The sequence below is a fragment of the Mesocricetus auratus genome, unplaced genomic scaffold, assembly GCF_017639785.1.
Source record: "Mesocricetus auratus isolate SY011 unplaced genomic scaffold, BCM_Maur_2.0 Super-Scaffold_100694, whole genome shotgun sequence".
In the NCBI taxonomy this organism is placed as follows: Eukaryota; Metazoa; Chordata; class Mammalia; order Rodentia; family Cricetidae; genus Mesocricetus; species Mesocricetus auratus.
Window position 1 is genome coordinate 3,744,653 of NW_024429268.1, and position 23,847 is coordinate 3,768,499.

General features: G+C 40.1%; 1 protein-coding gene and 1 long non-coding RNA gene across 10 annotated transcripts in view; one reads left to right on the top strand and one right to left on the bottom strand.

Moving 5' to 3' along the window:
- Positions 1–23,847, top strand: part of Tpk1 (thiamin pyrophosphokinase 1) — a 312,826-nt gene that overhangs the window by 137,299 nt on the left and 151,680 nt on the right. For 5 of the 9 annotated variants that reach the window (XM_040740432.1, XM_040740434.1, XM_040740430.1 and 2 more), the window contains one exon: positions 4,301–4,445. The exons of 1 other annotated variant lie outside the window; for it this stretch is intronic. In XM_040740432.1, coding sequence (XP_040596366.1) covers positions 4,301–4,445 — 145 coding nt within the window. The remainder of the gene's footprint in view (positions 1–4,300; positions 4,446–23,847) is intronic. 3 more of the 9 variants (XM_040740431.1, XM_040740436.1, XM_040740438.1) reach the window with 2 other exon arrangements.
- Positions 1–23,847, bottom strand: part of LOC121137758 — a 316,737-nt gene that overhangs the window by 11,768 nt on the left and 281,122 nt on the right. Inside the window, exon 3 of the long non-coding RNA XR_005875063.1 lies at positions 6,855–6,919. This is a non-coding gene — a long non-coding RNA (uncharacterized LOC121137758). The remainder of the gene's footprint in view (positions 1–6,854; positions 6,920–23,847) is intronic.

Sequence of the window (23,847 nt, forward strand, 5' to 3'; positions counted from 1 at the left end):
TTATTGTCTCTGTGTAACATGTAATTCAGTGCACACCCTATCTTTGCTGTCCAAGTCTCTAGTGCACGCTACAGATTTCATCCCTGTGGCAGCGTGATGTCTTCCCTTCCTTTGTCTTTCTCTATTTCTGAAGCAAAACAGATACTGCATTTTAAGCAGAGTTGATAGTAAGTTTAAAAATTGCTTTTCTTCCAAAATTCTTTGCCTAAGGTTTTCAGTTGAATTATCTTTTCTGCGTTCAGTGTCATCATTCTTGACTCCAGCCGGGAGAATCTCATGGTAAAAAGACTGATTATCTTGAGTAAACATTTTCTTATCCCCACTTACTACCCACCACAGGCATCCCAGCAAAGCTCTAAGCAGACACTGCTTTTTCCTTTATGCCTGGAAAATCCATTCTCACGTGTCATGGTCAGCAGCAATACCTCACATGACCCATTTAACAATCACCTGGAAGCCACAGGAAGGCAGAAAGCCACTTCTGACAATGCACACAATACTTGGTGAAAGAATGTCTCTTGGCCATTTTAGCCTCCTCTATTGAGAATTCTCTATTTAGTTCTGTACTCCACCTTTTAATTGGATCCTTTGGTGTTTTGGAGACTTGCATCTTGAGTTCTTTGTAAATTTTGGAGATTAGCCCTCTATCAGATGTGAGGTTAGTGAATATCTTTTCCCATTCTATGGACTGCCTTTTTGTCTTGTTGACTGTGTCCTTTGCCTTACAGAAGCTTCTTAGTTTCAGGAGTTCCCATTTGTTAGTTCTTGATCTCAGTGTCTGTGCCATTGGTGTTATGTTCAGGAAGTGGTCTCCTGTACCAACTCGTTGAAGAGTATCTCCCACTTTGTCTTCTAAAAGTTTCAGTGTGGCTGGATTTATTTTGAGATCTTTGATCCATTTGGACTTAAGGTTTGTACAAGGCGATAAACATGGATCTATCTGCAGTCTTCTGAATGCCAGTACTCAGTTATGCCAGCACCATTTGGTGAAGATGCTTTCTTTTTTTCCATTGCATAGTCTTAGCTACTTTGTCAAAACTCAAGTGTGTGTGGGTTAAAATCAGGGCTTTCGATTCGGTTCCATTGGTCTACCTGCCTATTTTTGTGCCAATACCAAGTTGTTTTCAGGACTATAGCTCTATAATAGAGCTTGAAGTCAGGTATTGTGATGCCTCCTGAAGTTCCTTTACTGTATATGGTTGTTTTGGCTATCCTGGGTCTTTTGTTTTTCCATATAAAGTTGATTATTGTTCTTTCAATGTCTGTGAAGAATTGTGCCAGAATTTTGATAGGGATTGCATTGAATCTGTAGTCTGCTTTTGGCAAGATTGCCATTTTTATTATGTTGATCCTACCAATCCAAGAGCATGGGAGATCTTTCCATTTTCTGGTATCCTCTTTGATTTCTTTCTTTAAAGACTCAAAGTTCTTGATATACAGGCGTTTCACTTCCTTGGTTAACATTATCCCCAGATAATTGATGCCGTTTATGGCTATTGTAAAGGGTGATGTTTCTCTGATTTCTTTCTCAGTCACTTCATCATCTATATAATAGGGCCACTGATTTTTTTGAGTTTACCTTGTATCCTGCCACTTTGCTGAAGGTGTTTATCAGCTGTAGGAGTTCCCTTGTGGAGTTTTATACATGGATCAGGATAGTGCCAGTCTGCACTTCCAGTGACAGAGAGTCTGAGAAACAGGAAAGAACCTAAGAGAGATATGCATGGTACCCAAGAGAAGAGGAATGAGGCAAGATCCTCTGAACAGATGGGGAACATGGCGAGGGGTGGGGGTGAGTGGGAGCTGGAAAGAAGAGAGGGGGAGAAGAGGAAGAGAAAGTAGGTCATGGGGCAACAGGAAGGTTGAGTGGGGGGGTAGAATAAGGGGAAGAGGAAATCATAGGTTAGAAGACAGATCAGGCACCAGTGAGACCTCTAGTGATCTAAAGGGATGACACCAATTGGCAAGCTAAGCAATAGTGGAGAGACCACCTTGAATGCCCATTCCTGATAATGAACTGAATGTGAGAGTCAGTGAGGAGGCCTGGGCTACCTATGGGGTCCTGAGCAGTAGATCAGTGTTTATCCCTGGAATACAAACAGACATCATGTGTCCATAACACAAAGAGGGTTGCTCTCTCAGCCTGGACTCTTAGGGGAGTACCTGGACCCTACCCTGAGTGATATGACAGACTCTAGATATCCCCTATGTGGAAGGAATTGGCAATAGGGTGGGAGGCTGGGCAGGGGGATAGTGGGTGGGTGCAGGAGGAGGGGAGGGAGAGGGAACTGGGATTGACATGTAAAACAAGCTATTTAAAATTAAAATAATAAAAAATTAAAAAAGAATAACCATAGTGATTTTATAGGAATGTGCCATGTATGTTACATGGAGAAAAATGTATTATAAGGTAACTCAAGTCAGTTATCATTTATCTATATAATTTTGTTTTCCTATTAATATTTTGTATAGACTATAAATGAATTTAAATTATTGCTTTCTTACATTATTCTTTGTGTTGGATAAAAGGAAACATAATTCTCTTTTAAAGATGATCTATCCTATGGGACAGATACTCATCTGCCTGGATGTATAAACCTCTATTTTTCATTTTTATTCATTATCAAAATCTGTATGCTATTTAGACACTGCCAATTTGTTTCTAGACATCTAAAGGACTACAATTTGATACAAAGTGAGTGTCATTGGGAAGCCTGCTTGAGCCAGACGGTACAGAAGGGAGCCCTCAGCTGAGTGGCTTTTGTGCACAGTGAAGTGGGTTGGACACTCGTCACACATTCACTTGGTTTGGTCTTAGCTCTGCAGAGATAATAGGGAATTAGAGAAATGATTCCTTTTACCCTCTCCAGATCTAACCCTGTGTCATCTAAAAAAGTATTAACTTACATACGGCAAAATAGTGTCCAGTGGGAGGTTTTGAAAGAAACTTTGAAAGTGGGTGTATTTATTTAACCAGAAAACAAGTAAAAATGAAATAACAGATACAATGACCAAGGAAGTTTTGAGAAATATTATAACAAGACCTTTTTTGGAACCACTGTGCTGAGAGCCATGTCACTTGCCTACTGCTGGCATTTGGCACACCATGGGCAAAGAAAAAAATATGGTTTTATTTCTCTGCCCATTAAGTGAAAGATGACAGCTGTGTCCCTTGCCTCTGGGAAAGGTCTCCTTGAGAATTATGTGGACCTGCCCCTAACCCTTTGGTTTCTGAGTAGAATCTCTCCAGAACCAGAAGAAGATCACTGAGGTCTTGTCTATTATGACCTAGACTGGTCTCCCAGTTTCAAGGGGCTACCTCTCTTTCCACATGCAATACCTATAGAGGTAAGCCAGTGTTGCAAAAGTGTTGACATTTCCTTGAAGCAGACAACTAATTATCTGAAAATGTACATTTCCTTTGTTGTGCATTCCTCAGCTGTGGGAGGCTCCTATCATGGAAGTACCTTATGCAAAGTAAATGATGACTTGTAAAGGTCAGAGTTAAATGGATCTTTAAAAATGAGTTGAAAAAGTAACAGGAAAGGGTATTAAAGCAATTTTCAATATCACGAGAAATTCCACATTTGGGAATCTCTTCCTGTGTAAAACCTGAGTGTGTTTTATAAAGTGCGTCGATTGAGTAATTGAGTGGTTTGGAGAAGGGCAAACATGCTGTGAATGTTCTTCTCTTTCACCACATATGTCCTGGAGATGGAAATCAGATCCTCAAGCATGATGACAAGCACTTCCATCTGCCAAGCCATCTACTGAATAAAGCAAAGCAAACAAACAACAATAGCCCTGGTCTTCACAGGATTATTTTAAGCCTTCCCAGAAGACTCTTATTTTTAGAAATATGTCATTAAGTGTTTGGAAATGTGTTTGGATTGACTCGGTCACATGTTCATTCTGTTCAAATCCATTGAAAACTCTAAGCTTGTATGAGAGTTAAATGATGTTAAGATCTATAGAGGAGACAGGAGGAGAGAGGGGGGGAAGAGTGTTTGTAATTAGAACTTTTTAGTTGGGGTTTTTCTTTTTTTTTAACCAGTAGCCTTCTAGAGTATCTGTTTGTTTGAAAGAATAAATCCTGATGGCTTGAGTTGAGCTTATAGCTACGAGTTGTTGGCCTCCACTGTGCTGAAATCAGGAGTGCTGTGTTCAAAACAGTCCAGGTTTCCTCTTGTTTCGAGTTCCTTAGGTTTTTTTTTTTCCTCCGGCCCTTATAACTGTAGTTTTAAAGTTCATAAATGAGCGGACTCAGTCTGGTTGACTTACATGGAACTGTTTCTTTCAGATTTTTGCCCGAGTTCATCAGTGGGGACTTTGACTCCATTAGGCCTGAGGTCAGAGAGTACTACACTGAGAAGGTAAAGCCCACCCGCTTTTGTACTGAAGTTCTTGTTCACGCCATTGCTCTGTCTGACTGTCTAGGATGGGAGGTATGGATTGGAAAAGTCATGTTTTCTTATTTTCATGCTTTTTGCTGTAGAAATGTTAATATATATATTAAAATAGAAACTTTAAAAATGACAAATAGAAACATAGTATTAGAAATTCTATGCCATCATATATGCATCAATTAATACCTTAAGCATACATTTTTATATGTATTCAAGGTGGTTATAGTTTTCCAAGGAATGTTTAATAACTTATTGCCATTTATCCCCTCACTGATTATTACATGTTTTCATAGATATTGTAATCTTATTTAACAGACGGGTTATATTAATATCTTACTTAACCAGTTCCCAATTAATGAACTTAATCTCTTTTCTCTCAATGTGAATTCTACTAAAATGTCATTAGGAATGAGGTTTTTGTGAGTATGCATAATTATATACTCATAGGCTTTTGGAATCAAAGGTTTTTTTCTACAATATTTTGGGTTTTTTATTCTGAGTGAAACTACTATGAACTGAATAATAGCCACTGTTCTTTACTGTTGTGTAAATTTCCCTCAGAACCTTGACACTTACAAACCACATAAAAGATCTAACCGGGAGTGAAGGAATCACACAGTAGTGAGTTACAGTACTGATTAAATGTTCCACGAGTTTTAGAATTCAATACAGAATTTTACATTTCAATGTGTATTATTCTAAATGGGTGTAGTCAAATCATGCATATTTTCTTTTAAAGAGACTGCAGTGGCTGCTCAAAAAGTAAATTCCTTCTAAGACTGGGAGAGAAGTGAGATAATTTTTTTTTTTTTTTTGGTTTTACGAGACAGGGTTTCTCTGTTTTGGAGGCTGTTGGTCCAGCCTGGCCTCGAACTCACAGAGATCTGCCTGCCTCTGCCTCCCGAGTGCTGGGATTAAAGGCGTGCGCCACCACCGCCCTGCGAGAAGTGAGATAACTCTCACTTCACAGGAAACATTAGATGAATAGCTACCGGCAAGAATTGGTGAAATGGCTCAGTATTTAAGAGCACTGTCTGCCCTTCCGGAGGCACTAGTTCAATGCCCAGTACTCACGTGGCAGCTCACAACAATCTGAATCAGTCTCAGGGTGTCCTCACGGAAACATCCATTTGGACAAACATTCATATCTGTAAGTTAAAAATAGATAATATCTCCCCTGCTTGAAAAACCCTAAATAAATAAATATATAAATTCTCAAAAAGAAAATCTAAAGAGTAGAATCAGTCTTCTCTTGGGACAAGGAGCCTGATAGTAACATCTCCCCTCCCCCGTATATATGTGTGTGTGTGTGTGTGTGTGTGTGTGTGTGTGTGTGTGTGTGTGTGTGTGTGCATCTTTAAAGAAGAAGAGTAGTGGAACAGGGGAAGACAGACAGGAAGTGGGGGAGAGTGTGGGGGAGAAATTATGTAAAAGCAGTACTCATGTACAAAATCTCAAAATATGATAAGTGTTTTAGGAAAGAAAGGCAAAAAGGAAGACAAGGAAAGGGGAAGAAAGAGAAAGGACATTAGAAGTGGCATGAGTGAACCAACACTGTGGTGAATGAAATTCTGGAATGGGCTGGTATGCAGATTTGTGTGAGTCCCATCTGCCCACCAGCTGATGAGACCTTCCTTCCGCAAATGAAGACCGTTCCCGAGTCAGTGTTTGATATTCATGCTCAGTTGCTTCAGCATTGGCATGTTCCTGTCCATTCCCCCACAGCCTCACTTCTCATTAACTCCATACCTCAGCCTCGCTGGCAAGGAGCTCTGGCCTTGCTTACAATGCGGAGTTGTGCTAATGCACAGGTATTAATCATATTTTCAGGAGCAGAGCAAACAGGGAGAGGCAGTGACCAGCAAACTCAAAAACAAGCTGAGGCTATGGTCAGATCCGACTTATCTCCCTGTCTGTTAATGCTGACAGCTTGCCAACACGAGAAGTGTCAGTCTGATCATCACTGTCCAGGATGAGGAAATGAGCTTCTTAAAAAAACTTTGGGATGTTGTTAAGTCAAAGTTCAGCAATAAAGAGAATTTTTCAGTTAATACTCTTGATGGGTTTTCCCTATACTTCCTGTTTGCTTGTTTTCAAACATGAAAAGTCACCTATATTTTTTTAAGACTTAGTTTCCTAAGTTATGTTCAGCCATTTCTCCTCATTTCTAAGCAGAATAGGTCTAGGCTGCATAGTACAGCCCACGTTTGCCCTGTGTCCTGAGTGTTGAAGTCTCTGCTCTTCAAGTTACCAGGCATGCTCCTAGAGGGCACAGGTGATGCCCTTCATGCAGTTACCATGCCCCATAGAGTGTTCCGTGAGTGTTTGGCTGTGAGTTTAATAATGATGATAATTAACAAATCAATGCAACATTACACACAATTTCTATAAGCCATTATCACCAACCTCAACAGTGTTTAAGCTCTTTCACAAGTGAAAGGACATTACCTTCTCATTCACATCCATCTGGCCACCAGGCTGGTCTGAGGTTTCAGTGAGGTCAGACTTGGGCTCTAGTAAAGAAAATGAAGATGAACTTTAGAGTGCTAAAATATTGTTACAATCATAGAGTAATCAGAGCCAGCATTGAGCCATATGTTGTTGAGCTTGGCAAAGATATAATATACAAGCCTGTATTTACTCTGTATTTCACCTGTCTGCTATGCAACTCGAAAACCTCAGTGCTTTTTTTTCCTGTCTTAGTTCTTCCAGCTTGGGTCACTGGGTCACTTTTTCTTTTTTTTTTTTTTTTTTTTTATGAGACAGGGTTTCTCTGTATTGTTTTGGAGGCTGTTGGTCCAGCCCGGCCTCAAACTCACAGAGATCCACCTGCCTCTTCCTCCCGAGTGCTAGAATTAAAGGTGTGTGCCACCACTGCCTGGCTTGGGTCACTTTTTAATTCAATGAGCAATGTCTCTTAATAATCTCATTGTTTGTTTATTTTTAAATTATTGTTGTTGTTGTTTGCTTTCTCTTCTTTTTCCTTTTTCTTATTCACTTTTTGGGCAATTCTGAGCTTCTTTGACTCAGGGCAGCAAATCAATTTCTGAACTGATGATTTGAAATGACTCGCATGATGTGAAATCTACAAAATCTCAGTAAAATGTTAACAATAATGATTCCTTGTGTGTGACAACTTGAAGGATAATTAATTCTCGTGCTTTCTGTGAAAGAATTCTGTGGAAACTTGGAAGGAGTTGCTGCAGCTGCTTCTCAGCAACACCACCTTGGCTGTTTCTTGCAGAGGCCACTTAGCGTCTCTGGGCATGATTATCACACAGCATCATCAGCAGTGTGATGAGTGTTGTGTGGATTTTACTTTCACAGTTCCATCGTGTGCCCCCCCCCCCCCACCAACTCCTCAGTTCAGGAGCAGCAGTGTGGTTGTTCAAGTTAAGATACATAGGACTAGGATGGTAGAAGTTTATTTTATTCCGGGATAAATCACTTACCGATAACCCAGGATCAACGCCCTTCTGCTCTCCCTGAACCTTGAGCCAGCAAGCCGCTCCCTGACCCCAGACCAAATCCCACACACTCATGTACACACCTGTGACCATGCCCAAACGGGCTGGGTCAGCGCTGCTGGTGCATCTAATGGATCTCTCACTACACAGCAGGGCACAGAGTGTAAGGGCTGGGCCAGGATGGAAATGAATAAGAGTCTGATAAATTATTCAGTTACTGAAATAGGATGAAGCTAGCATGGATTATTGAAGAATTGGTACTAGAAACTTAGCAAGGACATTGGTGACCAAACATATCTTCCTTTATGTTATAACAAGTTTGAATTTTTCTGAAAGTTCTGAAAAACACCAGATCATTCTCTAGACAGAATAGTAAAATCACTAGTCATCCATCAAGCATGGTACTTGAAATCTGGTCTCTTAATTTTTTTAATTCAATTTTATTACATACTGGCCACAGTCCCCCGTCCCCCACGTCCCCCCCCTCCTGCTCCTTCCCCAGACTACCATCTCCCTCAGCTCCTCCTCCATCTTCATCCAGAAAGGGCAGGCTCATGGGCTAGAACAAAGCATGGTACATCAAGTTGAGGAAGGACCATGCTCCTCCCCTGTAATCAAGGTGGGGAACAAGTTTCCAAAAGCCAGCTGGGCTCCAGGGACAGGTCCTGATCTCACTGTAGGAACCTTACAAGCAGACCAAGAGTCACAACTGTCACTCACATGCAGAGGGCCTATCTCGGTCCCATGCAGGCTTCCTAACTGTTGATCCAGAGTCCATGTGCTCCCAAGAGCTCAGGTTAGCTGGCTCTGTGGGTTTGGTCTCTAATTTTATTGTCCTAAATAGAATATTGTATGATTGGCTCATATTGGGTTGCCTTACCCAACCTTAATACAAAGGGAAGAGCTTAGTCATACCTCAACTTGACACGCTTTGTAGACATCCATGACATGCTTTGTTGACACCCATGAGAGGCCTGCCCCTTTCTGAACAGGAGGTGGGGGGAGAGAAGGAGAGGAGGCAGGGAAAACTGTGGTTGTGATGTTAAGATCAATGAAAAAAATGGAATTAATAAAAAAAGGAATATTGCGTGATTGAACATGCTGCCTAAGGACCCTGTAGCGCTGCAATTGCGGGGGTGAAGCCATGACCGTGGACGTGGATTCCAACCCCAGTGTAAAGCTGAGTGAGGGTAGCAAAGGCTATGCTATGGGTCACCAGGTTTCTACTGTGTGTAAAAGGCATCAGGCCACCTGGTGGGTGCAGGAATAGAAGTAGGAGTCAAGACAGATGCCCAGGCCCTTGTTTCCTCCCAACTTTCATTGTGTTGTTAATTTTTCTGAATAGAGAAACACGGTAAATGTGAGCATATTGCATGAATTTTTAGGATTGGCTTTTATTAAATTAATATTTCCTAATTAAATATTATCATATAATATTGCTGAAGCCATTTGCTAAGTTTTAAAGCCTGCTTTCAACAAAGATCAAGAGGAGCAAAACTTTTTAAAACTATGTTCCTTTTTATAGATGTTCAGTGACCCAGAGGAGCAGAAAATGGCTCTTAGTTTTACCTCACATTACAGTCAACCACCTCAGTGTCTTTCTGTTATCGTTTAAAATGGGATTGGGTTTACATAATAGTTTTCTCTGTGAAAATCATTAGAAACTGAATTCTAGTTGACTGTGAATAGAATGTTTTATTTTTTCCATAAGTGGCTTACTGGTATTATGCAATGTCTCGAATTTTAATTGCAGTTTAAGAATGAGGGCACTGATCATAAATGTTAAAGTCGGTGACATGGGGAATAGAATGGGTGGGTAGGCGCACGTATGTGTGTCAAATAAGTAGTATTTTTGGATCCTACTAGCATACATTTAGTTTTTGTAAACAGTAATGTTTTCTTAAACTATGAAATTATGTTTAAGTTGTTGCATACATGAGTGTTTTACTATCACATGTGGGGGGAAAAAACATGTTTCATGGTCCTCCTTCCTTAGATGCTAGTAGTAATGATCAAACAAGGATTCAGGCGCAGAAATGTTCTAGAAATACTAACAAACACTCTAGTCTAGTGTGGTAATATTTTATTTTCAAAAGTTATTGTCCTATGTGCTTCCTAATATCTGTTGTTTCTCATTGATGGTGCTATAAAATGTATCTTGTCAGTTCTTTTCTCTAAGTATACAATTTATGAATTTGCTTTTAATCAACTTTTAGAATATCTTTTGAATTTGACAAAGGCTTGGCTTCAGTTCTATTTAAATTTCATTGAATGTCTCCTGTTAAAAATATCTGCACTGATCTACTTAAATTTCATGAATATTACTATTCTCACCCTTTGCGGCGTCTCTTTTTCAGTTCTTCCTACCCACATGTCAATAAAATTTAGATATGATAAAATTGAGAGAACATAACAGATTGGGCTGTTAGAAATCTTAAAGTTAGCACAATGGATTATTACGTAAGCACGGTAAACTATAAAACGCTTAAAGGCCAACTCCATTCACTTGCATACTTTTCTAAAAAATTGGAAACAAAACGAGGCAAGCATTCTGAACAAAGTAAATCTGTAGGCTTAGGCATGGAGACTAATTAGCATATGCTGTGATAGAAAGATGTTGCTGAGGGAATTATAGGCAGGCAGTTTCCACTGACAGTCACTGAGTGACAGGTTCTTTACGTTCTCTGAACTGGCTGCCTAACCTTTATTAGCTATGCACCAGGAGGATGATGAAACTGCCCTGGGAGCATCATGTGAATGTTTCCTGAATGGATCTTAATTCTTGCTCTTGCTTCAATCATGGCCCTTTCAAAGTGAATTTATTGCATCTGTGTTTTTTGGAAGCTGTTTTGTTTGAAGTGATTTAATATCCTTAAGGTATTAGGAAGGGAGACCCTTGGCCTTTAGACATAAATATTCTCAGGTGAGGGCACATGACCCCTTAGCCCATACCTGCCCTCCTCAATCCTCTTGTATTGCATACAGGATTCTCCGTGGCACTATCCTCCCTGTCTGTTCACCTAGTTTGTTTCTTCCCTTGTGCTTGTTTGCAGAGCTTGAAATAAGCAATTCTACCATGATTTTCCTTCTTACCCCTGCTAACAGGTGACCTAGTGAAATGTCACTGCCGGGGTGCGGCCTGTGTCCATCCTACACTACAGGGGCCATCTATCCTGGACTGATGTCTTTGGGGCTGTGTTAGGAACCAGATGAACAACCCGGGTTCGACCCTGAGTGAGGGAGTATGGATCAGGGAAGTCCTAGCTATCCAAGAAGGCATGAATAACGAGGAGACTCTTGTCATTTCAGGAGATGCTCACAGTCCATACTGGAGACACTGGTTTATTCAAGCACCTCTGACATAGCTTTCTAAACATGGGGGTGGCTCGGGAGATGGCATCTATTTTCATGTATATAGGGCTGACTAGGAAACACTTCCTTTAGCCCTAGAGATGGGCCTAGAATGCACATACGCAAACCCTCAGACCTCTCATAACACATGTCTCAGTCCTCAGGTGTGCCTTACTGGCCCCCAGGCAAGTCCCCATGATGGGTGTGGGGCCTAGGCCTATTGTTACACAAACTGGTCATTCTCCACTGAGGCCAGGCCATCTGTAGGTAACCAGCTGATACCTAAAAGACAAGAGCTGAGGCCTATACCGAAATATCATGTTCGGGGCCCTGACACTTCATGTCCATGCCTATTCATCTTGGCATCCGTAGCCATTAGAAGGTTCTTAGTGCAGTCCACATGAAGCAGGATATAAGCCTTCTAATAGAACTAGAGTGACAAGGTACAGGTCTTATATGATATTTCACATAAAAGAAACGAGATGATGTGAGTTTGGGAAATTTGGAATTATATATATATGTACATATATATATATATGTTATCTGTATCATACAGATAATTAGAAATAAAAAGATGCTGAGTGACTTCTACAGGGTAACAGAACGAGGGATTAATTGAAATAGAAATGAGATAAAGAGGCAGTCTGCACCCAGAATCCATGCTTTCTTCTAGTCACTGTGCCCCGTTCATCTCCCTTGATGATGGGAAATTTCTCAAAAATAGAGCAGTGTTTCTCATGATCCAGAAGTACCATTGTCTCCTTTACTTTGCGCAAAATTTGCATTTTCTGCCTCTTAAGTCTTGCTATATAAGTTGTTCTAGGTATCATTACCCATGAACATCTTCAGTATTCCAATCCCTTCCCATCCACATCCTAGTCTTTCTTGAGACCCTTGGAAGAATGTCCTGATGGGTAAGAACACCTGAACACCAGAGCCTACTGCTTTCTTCAGTATTTCCACTCCTTCCTTACCTACATCCTAGACTTTGTAGAAACAAGGAGACAAGAGTCCTGATGGGTAGATTCAAGTCTCTTTTCATACGCATAGTGGCTGTGATGGAATGGTACCTAGACCAATGCCGTGTCCTGGGTCAGGATACTTCTAGAAACAAATAATGTCATTCAGATGGTGTCACTGAAATACAATTTCTGTGCAGCATTTTCAAGATTCTCAGTTACCGCCGCAGTTCCATGATTCTCAAAGAGGACTTAGAAACCTTGGCTCATAGTTGAAATCGTGGCTATGATTTAACACTGGAATGGTTACATAGCTAAATAAGCAAAGGGGCACTAGGTCATAGTCAGGAAAGAAAGTCACCAATTCTGAGTCCATTGTCATTTGATCATTGAGGATATAGTTAATCACTCTGTGACAAATGATATTGTTGGTGGAGAGCTCATTTGAGACTCAGCCCAGAAATTCACCAGCGGCTAGTCACATGCACACTTAGGCCCTCTGTGTAGCGTGTACTTCAAACCAGAAAGAACTCCTAGAGGAAAGAAATTAATGCTCAGCCCAAGCCACATTATTCCCACAGCTGGGGTCTCTATTGACGTCTATACATTGCCATCAAGGGTCATGTGGAAATTAGGGGCTAGGCCACCACTTACAGTTGTGTTAGTGTTCAAGGGCTGAGCCTCTGCCAGGACAATACAGACCCGAGTGGCCTGTGCTGCCACCCTGGACCATGGTGTTGCCCGGACCTGGGCTGCTGCCAAGAGCTGTGTCTGGCTCCGTGGCCCTGCTGCAGCCGTGGTCTATGTAGATGTCCATGGCTCCTGTTACCACCAAAACCCGTGAGGACAGGGCTGCACGAAGTTGGTTCCAACCCCTCACTGGCTGCAGCACTCAGGAGAGCAAGCCCTGCACCTCTCCTGGGCAGCAGAGTAGAGCTGACCCTGTTTGCAGGGGTGCAGGTGAGCTGGTCCTGTAGATACGAGACCAGGAGAGCCGTCTCCTCCCACTCCCTCAGTGACGTGTGGTGGCACGAATGAGGGAAAGTTGCCTTTCCCTCCACCTCACCCCTTGTCACCTTTGGCTGGTGTGAGAGCTGACCCCAGGTTTTGAGAGAGGAAAAGCTGGCCCTGCCTCTCACCAGCTGCAGCACATAAGGAGAGCAGGCCCTGTACCACTCCTGGGGTGACACACTAGAGCCAAGGGCACAGATATGCCAGTCCTGTGGACATGAGAGCTGGAGAGCTGGCCCCGCCCCTTCCCTCATATGCTATGGGGGGTGGCAAATGTAAGGGAAATATGCCGCCCCCTCCTCCACCTTTTACCACCTGTGGCAGACAGGAGGGCTGGGCTCAGGGGCATGAGAACTGAAGAGCTGGCCCGGCACGTCATATGGACAAAACAGTAGAGCTGGCCCTGGTGGTGAGCGTGTGGGTGTGGGTGAGCCAGGCCCAACGGGCTAAGAGCAGCATAGCTGGTCCCCTACTCCTTGCTGCCGACTGCACTGTTACCGGTAACCTAGGCAATGCCATAGAGTTCCCTGATGGTGAGGATGAGGGAAAGCTGGGGGGCTCATCAGCCCAGCTACCACCCAGACCCAGAACCAGGGCTGCAAGGTAGCCCACCCCAAGATCCACCTCATCTGTGAACTGCTGGAGCATGTGAGGGGGCCTGACCTGCAGAGCCAAAGCTACAGGGTCTCCATGACACAGGACAGCAGCAGGAAACGCAGGTGGAATCCCAGTGAGGGCCCAGTATAGGTAGCGTAGCAGAAGCCACAGGCAAATGACTCACTGCAGGGAACACTTAGGAGCAAAGATGTATGGGCTACACGGTATACTGTGTCAATCACTGAGCCACACTGCAGCGTCCACATTGAGATTTGTCTTGTCTGTTTGGGTTTGGGTTTTGTTTTGCTTCAAATTCCATTTCGGGGTGCAAGGGCAGAGGGCAGACTTAAGGAGACGTGGAGATGAGTGGAATGGAGATGAATGATGCGAACCCCACCAAGAGTCAATAAAAAGTTAAAAACGGAAAAAGAAGACTTCTTTTCTGAACCCTCTTCCACTCTCGTTTTCCCAGCCATGCTCTTAGAAAGGAAGCAACCGTTTAACACCTTATGTTGTTCTAAAGATACTTGGCTTGCATTGACAGAGGGATGACTTTTCTCGTTGGAGATGTTGTAACTTTGGTTCAGTCCTGCCTTGAAAGGAACACTTATTTTGCAATGCATAGGGCAGTTGAGGTGACTATTGGATAGAATGTCTTCGTGTTTGGGGTCAAAGGCAGAGTTGTGACAAGTGTAATTGGTTGAAAACTAGAAAGAGAATACTAGATCGCACCAGCCAACTGTTACTTTGAGTTTTTAAAAGTTTAATCGCGTGACATTCTCATTCACGAAATCATCATTCATAGTTGCTATTTGGTGATTTACAAAGAAAAAAGAACGTTATTTTTAGTGTGAAAAACAGAAATTCAAATTAGACAGTCTACCACACTGTGCTTTTGAAAACAAACGAACAAAAGGTGGCTATTTTGTGATTATATCTTTGCAGATGAACAAATAGCTTTCCGTAACTATGTCCATGCTCATGGATGCCTAGGATTCTGAGTGGTTTTGTCTAACTGTTGGAATTCTTAGAAAGCTTGAGAACGTGTTTGCTCTTATTTTAGATCTGTATCTTTGATTATCTGGAGTACATATTATTTTGTTCTTTGCCTGTTATGTCCTCAGTCAGAAAAACCAGTTTCTAATTATAGAATTCCAGTCCATTCATTTGAAAGGATTATTTTGAAATTAGACTATTAAAATTTAACATGTCCAATTTCACCAAGATTTTTGAAGATAGTTTTCAGTGTATTTCTTCTATACGTGCAAAAAGAAAGGTAACTTCGGTGATGAATTGAGAATGATTAAATGTAAAAGCTAAAAGTTTAAAACAATAATACTCTCACCTTTTATATAAAAAACACATAAACTTTCTAATGTAAGTGGATAGGAAACTGTTTCATATCCTCAGAACAAGCATTAAAGATGATCTTTGGTGTCTCCATCCTCAGGGATTATTCATTCCTTTCTGGTTCCTTTGAACCACTTGGTTCTCTGGTGGAAAAACACCCAACTCTGGGTTATACTCCATAATCAACTTTCTTTTTCCTTCCTCTTTGGTGGATGGCATCTTTCCCTCAAAGAATTTGATTGATTAATAAATAAATTAATCTAATTCCCAAGATAAATATTTCATGAATTATCTTTTCTATTGCTATTTTAAAAGACTCTTTACACTCCTGGCTTTTCAGCAGGATGTACACTTTTAGAATCTTTTTTTAAAAAACACTCTAGAAACAAAATAGGGATCTTAAAAGGTGTTCTAATAATTTCCTCCCGTAACTTTTACCCTATAACATAATTCCTATAACAAAAAATGAAAAAACAAAAGAAAACATAATGGAAACATCTGACCAACCGCTGTGAAACAGATGAAGACAGTGATATAGATACACACACACAGTGGAGGACTATTTGACCACCATCAGGAGTGTAATCCAGCCACTTGTAACAACAATGACTAAGGAGAAAAGCAATGTCTTGTTCAAATGTGGACTCCACAAATGTTCATCTCATGACAGTTGAGAGTGGGATGATGCTTACTAGAGGCTGGGGAAAGGTTAATGATGGATTCTGTATTTCAGCTAGAGAGGGACAGCTAGTATTGTATACTATTGCATTTGATAGTGACTCTAAGAAGCAATGTTTATTTCAAGAAGATGGAACAAAGGGTTCTAGAAGATTTTACTGTAAGGAGATGGACATATTTTCATCTTATTTAATCATTACTCATAATGTCACATATCACCCCACTAATGTGAATAGCTTTATGTTTTATACATCAGTGAATAATAAATCTACATAGTTTATCAAGGAAGGAAATCAATAAAAGGTTTTGGTCTTTTGGTTTGTTTTGTTTTAAGAGATAGTCAAACATAGCCACTGAAGAATGGAACAAGAGCCATAACACTTTACAGATCTCTGTTCACATGGAAGCTGTGTGTACTCATATCCCAGAATGATTAGATACTAAAGGATGTTCAGATATTTGACCTATAGAAAGCAAACTAAATGAAAGTTAACCTTAAAGTCATGTTTCTGCTCAAACCTTCCAAACTACACGGTTTAAGTAGCAGGGGTGAGTCCAAGGCTTTGTTGACTAATAAATAATGTGAACTTCGGGTCATTCAGTGTCTTGTCTAATAAGCTTGTAGCCTTCTGCAAGTTACCTCATCTCTCACATTTTCCATCTGAGCAGGCTTACAGCACGATAATTACAGTTACCTTATTAAGTTATCATGGGATTGAAGAGCAGAATTTACATAGCACCTAGTATTTATCACAATGTATACCCAGTGGCTGGCTTTTGTTTGTTAATTTATTGAGGGAGCCAGTCAATTATCAACTGGTTACAGTATAAAATAGATACTTTTAGAGATTATCTGAATCTTTCAGACAATTACACTGTGTTTTATTGAAAAGAAATCTTAAAGTTTATTGAAAGAGTATTTATGAACTTCATTTACTTGTATGACTTTGTGCAAACCAATGGGGGTATATTTTCAAACCGAGTACATATGTTACCTGGGAGGAACTAGCAGTTTTGAATTTGTTACCTTACAAACACAGTCAATGGAGTTACCGTGGTCTCAGAGCCCCATAAAATGGTTACAGGTTAAGTTTGCAATTATTTTCTATCCTGGACAGACGGATGGGTACTAAATGACTTGACCTAAAATGAGTGCGCTAATAGCAAACTTGGGACTAGTTTTACTAGACTCAACTCCTTGTTTCTTATTTTATGAGGCCAACTCTCTTCTTAGATATTCTACATGAAATAGCAATTAATATCCTATTACTTGTTTTAAAGATCTGTCTTATTTCCCATTAAGGAGTTTTAGAGGAGTCAGCATCATCTAACCTGAAAGGTTTTATAACTGCAAAATGTAAAAACTCATTAACCTACATTAGCAAAATTATTGGCAAACTGTAAATTAAGTAATCAAAAATGGCAGTCTAATGACTTTTACATTGGTCTTTCAAAATTAGGTTTACTATTGACGCTCATTGGTTTATAATAATTTATTTTAGTTGTCAGTAAATTTGAAAGTGTTTTTATAAACATCTACAAAATGTTCTTCAGGAAGTATTAACAGTAATTTGGTCACAAGGCTACCTGTGGCATTTGGACAATTATCTGGATAGTGGCACCTATAGCAGCATACTGTAGTAGTCCTCAGAGCATTTGTTGCCTTAGTGTAGAAATTGTACATTTTAGATTTTCACCTGTTAGGAGATTTATTAAATGGTCTACTGCTGTAACTCACTGCCCCTTGAATTCAATCCCTGGTACTGCAAAGAAACAAAAACAATGGATTAACTACATATACAGGTATACATTATTTTTAGAAGGTAGCTATGCTGGCCACTCTAATGATACATCATTTTTATACTTGTGTGATACGTCTTAGACTTTTACAAAGATCTCCTGTTTCACATTAACTGAAACATAATTATCGAGTAGATTTCTCCTCCTAGGATTACAGAAATATTTCTTTTGGTTAGATTTATTTATTCATGTGGGTTTGTGTGTGTGTGTGTTTGTGTGTGTGTGTGTGTGTGTGTGTGTGTGTTATGAAGATCACAGTATAACATGAGGGTTATATTTAGATAGTTGCAGGAATCAAATGTAGGTTTTCAGGCTTGGCAGCCTTATCAATATATTGAGGTATTCTTTATTTTTATGTATGTGGGTGTTTTGCCTACATGTATGCCTATGCAATGTGGGTATGCAAAACTTTGTCTTTTTATTGAATATACAGGTGTTTCTGTTAAACCTTTGTGTCCAAAGACTTTGTGTAATTCTGGGGTTAGAATAAAATACTAGGAAGTTAATGTCTTATTTTTTATGTTAAAATTATTGTTGTCCTCTGACTCCTTAAAGTTACAGATGATAGTGACAATATTTTATTGCATAAGTTCATTCTTCAAGCTGACAGAGAGAATATTTTTTGAACAATAGACTCGTATATCTTTAAAATCTTTGCCTGAGTATTCTCTATACCCACAACCTACACATTATTTATCTCCCCCTGATTACAAAATGTTCATAATATTCAAATTCTTTGATTTCAAATTCCCAATTATTTACCTGAACATGATAGACACAAAGCCAAATAATAGCTTATCTTCTACAGTGTTTCATTCTAGTTATAGACAACACAAATGAAAGATGTTTGTCCAGTGTGCTATTCCTGAAATTTTAAGTTAGCATCTTCTTCCTCCTTGGGAAGTTGCGGTGATAATTCTGATATTAGAAGCAATAGAAAGCAAATGAAGCAATAGACGTCTTTTGTTGTGTCCTGTAATGGAAGATGACAGAGATCTGCCCAGCTTCATTTGAGGCACAGCCAGACTCTTGGAATGATCTCAAGGTACCCTGGCTCTTCTGCTTATGACTCCTTTGCTCAGAGACAGCTTAGGGCTCAGGGACCACACTGTGGACTCTGGCAGTCAGGATGAGGATTGGCATCATCTCTGCACATGTTCTGCTGTGTAGCAAAAGGCTTTTCCCTGGTTTTTAATCACAAAAGACAATTCTTGGCTCCTTTTAGTCTGAATTATGGCATATGGTCATCTCTAAACCTTTGGTGTATTTTAAGTTCTGGCATCTCCTGGGTATCAATCTGTATGTCTGAAAAAGTCAGAGGACATGATTACCCAAGCAAGGATGTATGATACCTTTCTCTCTCTTTTTTTCTTCTTTCTCTTTTTTTTCCATTTCTTTAAAAAATAACCAAACCAAACCAGGTGTGGTAGCGCATACCTTTAATCCCAGCATTCAGGTAGCAGAAGCAGGCAGATCTCTTGAGTTTGAGCCCAGCCTGTTTTCCAGAGCAAGTTCCAGGAGAGCCAGGACTACACAGAGATACCTGGTCTTAAAGAACAAAAAGAGAACAAATTAAAAAATAATAACCAACCCTGTCTTAGCCAAGGATTCATGTCAAGAACTTGAAGAATGGGGGCAGAAGGCAGGGAGTGGCCAGATCTTCACCTTTCATTATTGCTGTCATTTCATATGGTAATTTTCACATGCTTTGACTAAATGCTTTCAGAGGTGGTGTAAGAATCAATTGGGTCTGGGAATGTGGAAGGTAGCAGGAGTTACCTTGCACTTAGGTTCACTTAAAAAAGAGTCCTGTGGAACTGAGAGTAAAGTGTGCCACTTTAAACTTGCAGGGTCATTGGTACGTTTCAGTCTGCCTCAAGAACGTTAAGCCTAACCGCCTAGCATTCTTTTGGATCGGCATGTTTTTTATTGAATGAACCTCCTAAAAGGTGTAGTTGTCTGCCTACCTGAAGACTTTTGAGTATTCTATCATTACACATTTTAAAGACACCAGTGCTCCTGGAGGTTCATAGGATATAGCAGCCCGTAAAACTGAGAATTTCCCTAACTTCACAGAAAGCATACAGAATGTTAAGATATGATAGACATAGTTTTCCCCGCCAGCCGCCTAGGCCCTGCCAAGCTTTCTGAACCCCCAAATAACACACAGGACACTATATTAATTATGAAGCTGTTGGCCGTTTGCTTAGTTTCTTACTGGCTAGCTCTTACTTAAGTATTTAACCTATAATTGTTAATCTAAGTGTTTCTCTTACCGGACGAAAGGGTCCAGACTTCTTACTCCTCTGGCGGCTACGTGGTGTCTCGCTGTGTCTCTCTTTCCCAGAATCCTCCTTGAAACTTAGTCCCACCTATCTTGCTTCCCTGTTGGCCAACAGTGCTTTATTCAACAGCCAATAAGAGAGACAGATTTACAGAATGACATCTCCCATCATCTCCTCTTTTCTGTCTAATAAAAAGAAAGGTTTTAACTTTAACATAGTCAAATTATATATAACATCAACAGTTATTAAGTAAGAACTATAGTTACAATATTTTGTCCATTAACATTTAGTAAGATTTAAAGAAAGTATTTTATCTTCTATCCTCAAGTCTTATATGTAGCTTATCTTTTATCATAACTAAGGAAAACTATGATTATAGCTGTCTTCAACTGTCAACTATCAAAGACCACAGAAGGATAATATATAAACACTAGAATTGACATAGACATCTTGCTACCTGGACAGTCACACGAAGTTCTGCTGTAACGTTTGGGCAGCCATCTTTTTGTTTTTTTTTGTTTTGTTTTTTCGAGACAGGGTTTCTCTGTATTGTTTTGGAGGCTGTCGGTCCAGCCTGGCCTCGAACTCACAGAGATCCACCTGCCTCTGCCTCCCAAGTGCTGGGATTAAAGGCGTGTGCCACCACCGCCCGGTTAATTTTTTTTTTTCGTTGGGCATCCATCTTAAGCCCATATGCCACAATGTGTCTGGAAGTCTTCTCAGCAAAGCAGGAAATTTCAAACTGTCCATGTGCATTGGCAGTCTCAGTCATTTTTGTGTGTCCTGCAGAAAGTCTGGCAGACTCTTCCATGAAGCAGGAACCCTATAGGACTGTTTGAGTTCAGCGGTCACTTTCCTGTGGGCTCTGCAAGTCCAGTTTATGAACCAACAGTCAAGCAGTCGAGGCAAGAGCAGTTTCTTGCCCAAATGGATAATCTTGCCATGTTGAAAGCAAACTCTATAACGTGCCTCTTCGATGCTCATCTTCCTCTCAGACGTAACTGGTGTACCAGGAGCAGACATTTCCCATTGTCAAGAAAAACCCTAAACCATTTTAAATGCCATTTTCTGAAGGTCTTTGAAAGGTTTGAAGACTATCTATCTTAAATATATCTCTGTATATCTAGAAAACCTAACATACCTAACTATAAGTTCTGACTATTATAAGTAACTATATAATCTGTATTTAATTATGCATTATGTTTTAAAAGATCAGTATAAACACAATACTTAAACAAGAGGGGAAATACACATCACAAAATTGACCTTGAATTTGTATCAATAAATAAAAAACAATACCAATACAAAGTATTCATTTCCATACCATAATACCCTTTTACCTTTAAAAGAGATTGGTTGCAATCATTAACCAATTATAAGCAGCCCCATTCAAATGAAAACAAAGATTTATAAACAATATTTGGGAATTTCGACATTGCTCATTCCAAACTGCTTCCTGCTGAATGGGGGCACTGTCCATACCATGGGGATCATGACAAAACACAGAAACCTGTATAAGTCCTTGTCTTTGTAGTCTGCAAGGCTACATCATATCAGTTGTTTCAGATGCTGGACTGTTTGGATATTGCTTCAGGGGGCCTTGCTTCATCAAACCACAGAAGCCTGGAAGGAATCCACAGCTTTCCATTTTCTGTAGAAACAAAATCAGAAATTCCATTCCCAAGTAACCTTTCCTTATATTTAAATTTAGAAGTCAAGGCATTTTTTAAAGATGTAAGTTGAATTAATTCAGCAGCATTATAATCAAGTGTACTTTAGCAGTTGTTCCTTCTTTAGCAATCAGGAAACTGAAAAACACAATAGCATACTGTGTCCAGACTCTCTGTGTATTTTCCATCTTTACGTGGCTTATTTATTTATCTGTTATTATCACTATTTTTTTTTTACTTTTATTTGTTTATTCATTTTTCTCTGAGACAGGTTTCTCTGGAAATCTGCCTGCCTCTGCCTCTGGAGCAAATCCTACCAGTGTGTGCCACCACAGCCGGCTTCTCTGTTCCTTTTACCACTATCCTGTTTCTGTTTGTCTCTCAAGCATATGTAATTTTTAAACACACTGTAAGCCTCTAGAGGTTTTTCTTCATCTGAATCTGACATTACTGTAAATCCTTATGTTTTTCTGGCCATGTTTAAACTGCAGTTTTTCCAAGATGGAGGACGTGAAAGTTTACCCTACTTGCCGTGGAAGTCTCTGCTTGCCTCTAGCAAAGCAGAGCTCACCCGAGAAAAATGCTGCTACCGAGAAGTCGTGCTTCTCTCTGTTCTTTTGTTTTAAGCTTTTGTCATTCTACGTGGAAATTCATATCCCACATGCTGACACCAGGTTCCCATATAAAGAATAAGAATTGCTGGGGGAACTGAGAGTGTAGCCTGTTCCAATTTAAACTTGCAACATCACTGTCACTGATACGTTTCAGCCTGCCTCAAGAACGTTAAGCTCAACAGCCTAGCATTCTTTTGGATCGGCATGTTTTCTATTGAATGAACCTCCTAGGAGGCGTAGTTGCCTGCCTACCCAAAGACTTTTGAGTATTCTATCATTGCAAATTTTAAAGACACCAGTGCTGCTGGAGGTTCATAGGATACAGCAGTCCCCAAAACGGAGAATTGCCCTACCTCCACAGAAAGCACCTCTTAGTGTGAAGAGAGCGTAAGTAGCATACAGACCGTTAACATATGATAGGCCTGGTAGAGAATCTGGAAATCTTGAGCAGGGTAAGGGAATTCTAGAGTTAGCACAATCAGGTCTTCTCTGGTTGACTAAGGGAAACCTAAGGACTCATGTTATTAAATAACAGAGTATGGTGGGACAGCCTCTTGAAGATGAAATTTTAACAGAGTTCAAGGAAGGAAAGGAGTTAGTTGTGAAAAAGTTTCATGTATTGAATATCTTGTTTAAGGGACAAGTTTCTGACATGAACACTCTTCTCTGCATAGTTCACAGAGGGATGCTAGACGCGAGCCACTATAAAATAAGAATCTGGAAGGTTATCTGGTTAGGTTAGATTTGTAAAGTAGGACTTGTAGGAAAGAAATAAGTACCTTTACTGTATATTTTTGATGACTAATTAAGAGCCAAATCTGCAGTTCCATTGGTGTTGAGGTATACAGTATTCTTAAGAGTGTCCATGACAATTTGAGGATTCTGAAATTTCTAGGAGGGTAGAACATAATAGTTCAAGGTAGTAGAAATTGTTTTCACTTTGTATCTGCATTATAAATGTGTAGGGCTTATCCACAGCAGCATGTACTTTATGACGGAAGTTATGACATGAGGGTGACGATAGTGGTGGCAATCATAGTAATGGGGTGACGTTGGTGATGGTGGTGGAGATGTCTGTGATAGTTCAAATGTCTGTGATAGTTCAAATAGTAATGGCAGCTATAGAAGTGTAGATGGCAGTGGTGTTGGAAGTTGTGATGATGGTGTCCTGATGTAGGAAGGGTAGTGGTTGAGAAATAATGGTGGTGACGGCCATTGGGTTGTTGTCATTGCAGGTTGTGGTTACAGAGCTGTTAGAGGTGATGGCTTGCAAGAGAATTATTGGAGTGAAGAATCCCCAACCACTTTTGGATATCATTCTTTGTTTGAGCAACTACTCTGTTTAATTACCAACAAATACATTTTCTCTGTGTTCTTTACTTCGTATTGCTTTTAGCCTTTAATTTTCATATTCCTTCCTATTTGTTAGCTTATTAATTCAGCACATTTAGGTAACTAATATGTTCTAGTGAGCACTATTATTGATGATTTAATGTTCTACATTTATTTAATACCTCATACCTCATGGCATAGTTTTACCTATAATTTTATGTGAGTGATCTCTTGTGTAGAACCTTCATGAAATATTTATAGTCATTGTTGCCATTTTTCTTAGTTCTTACTTGTCTTGAGTTCCAGTGCATCTTAAACTATAGCTTT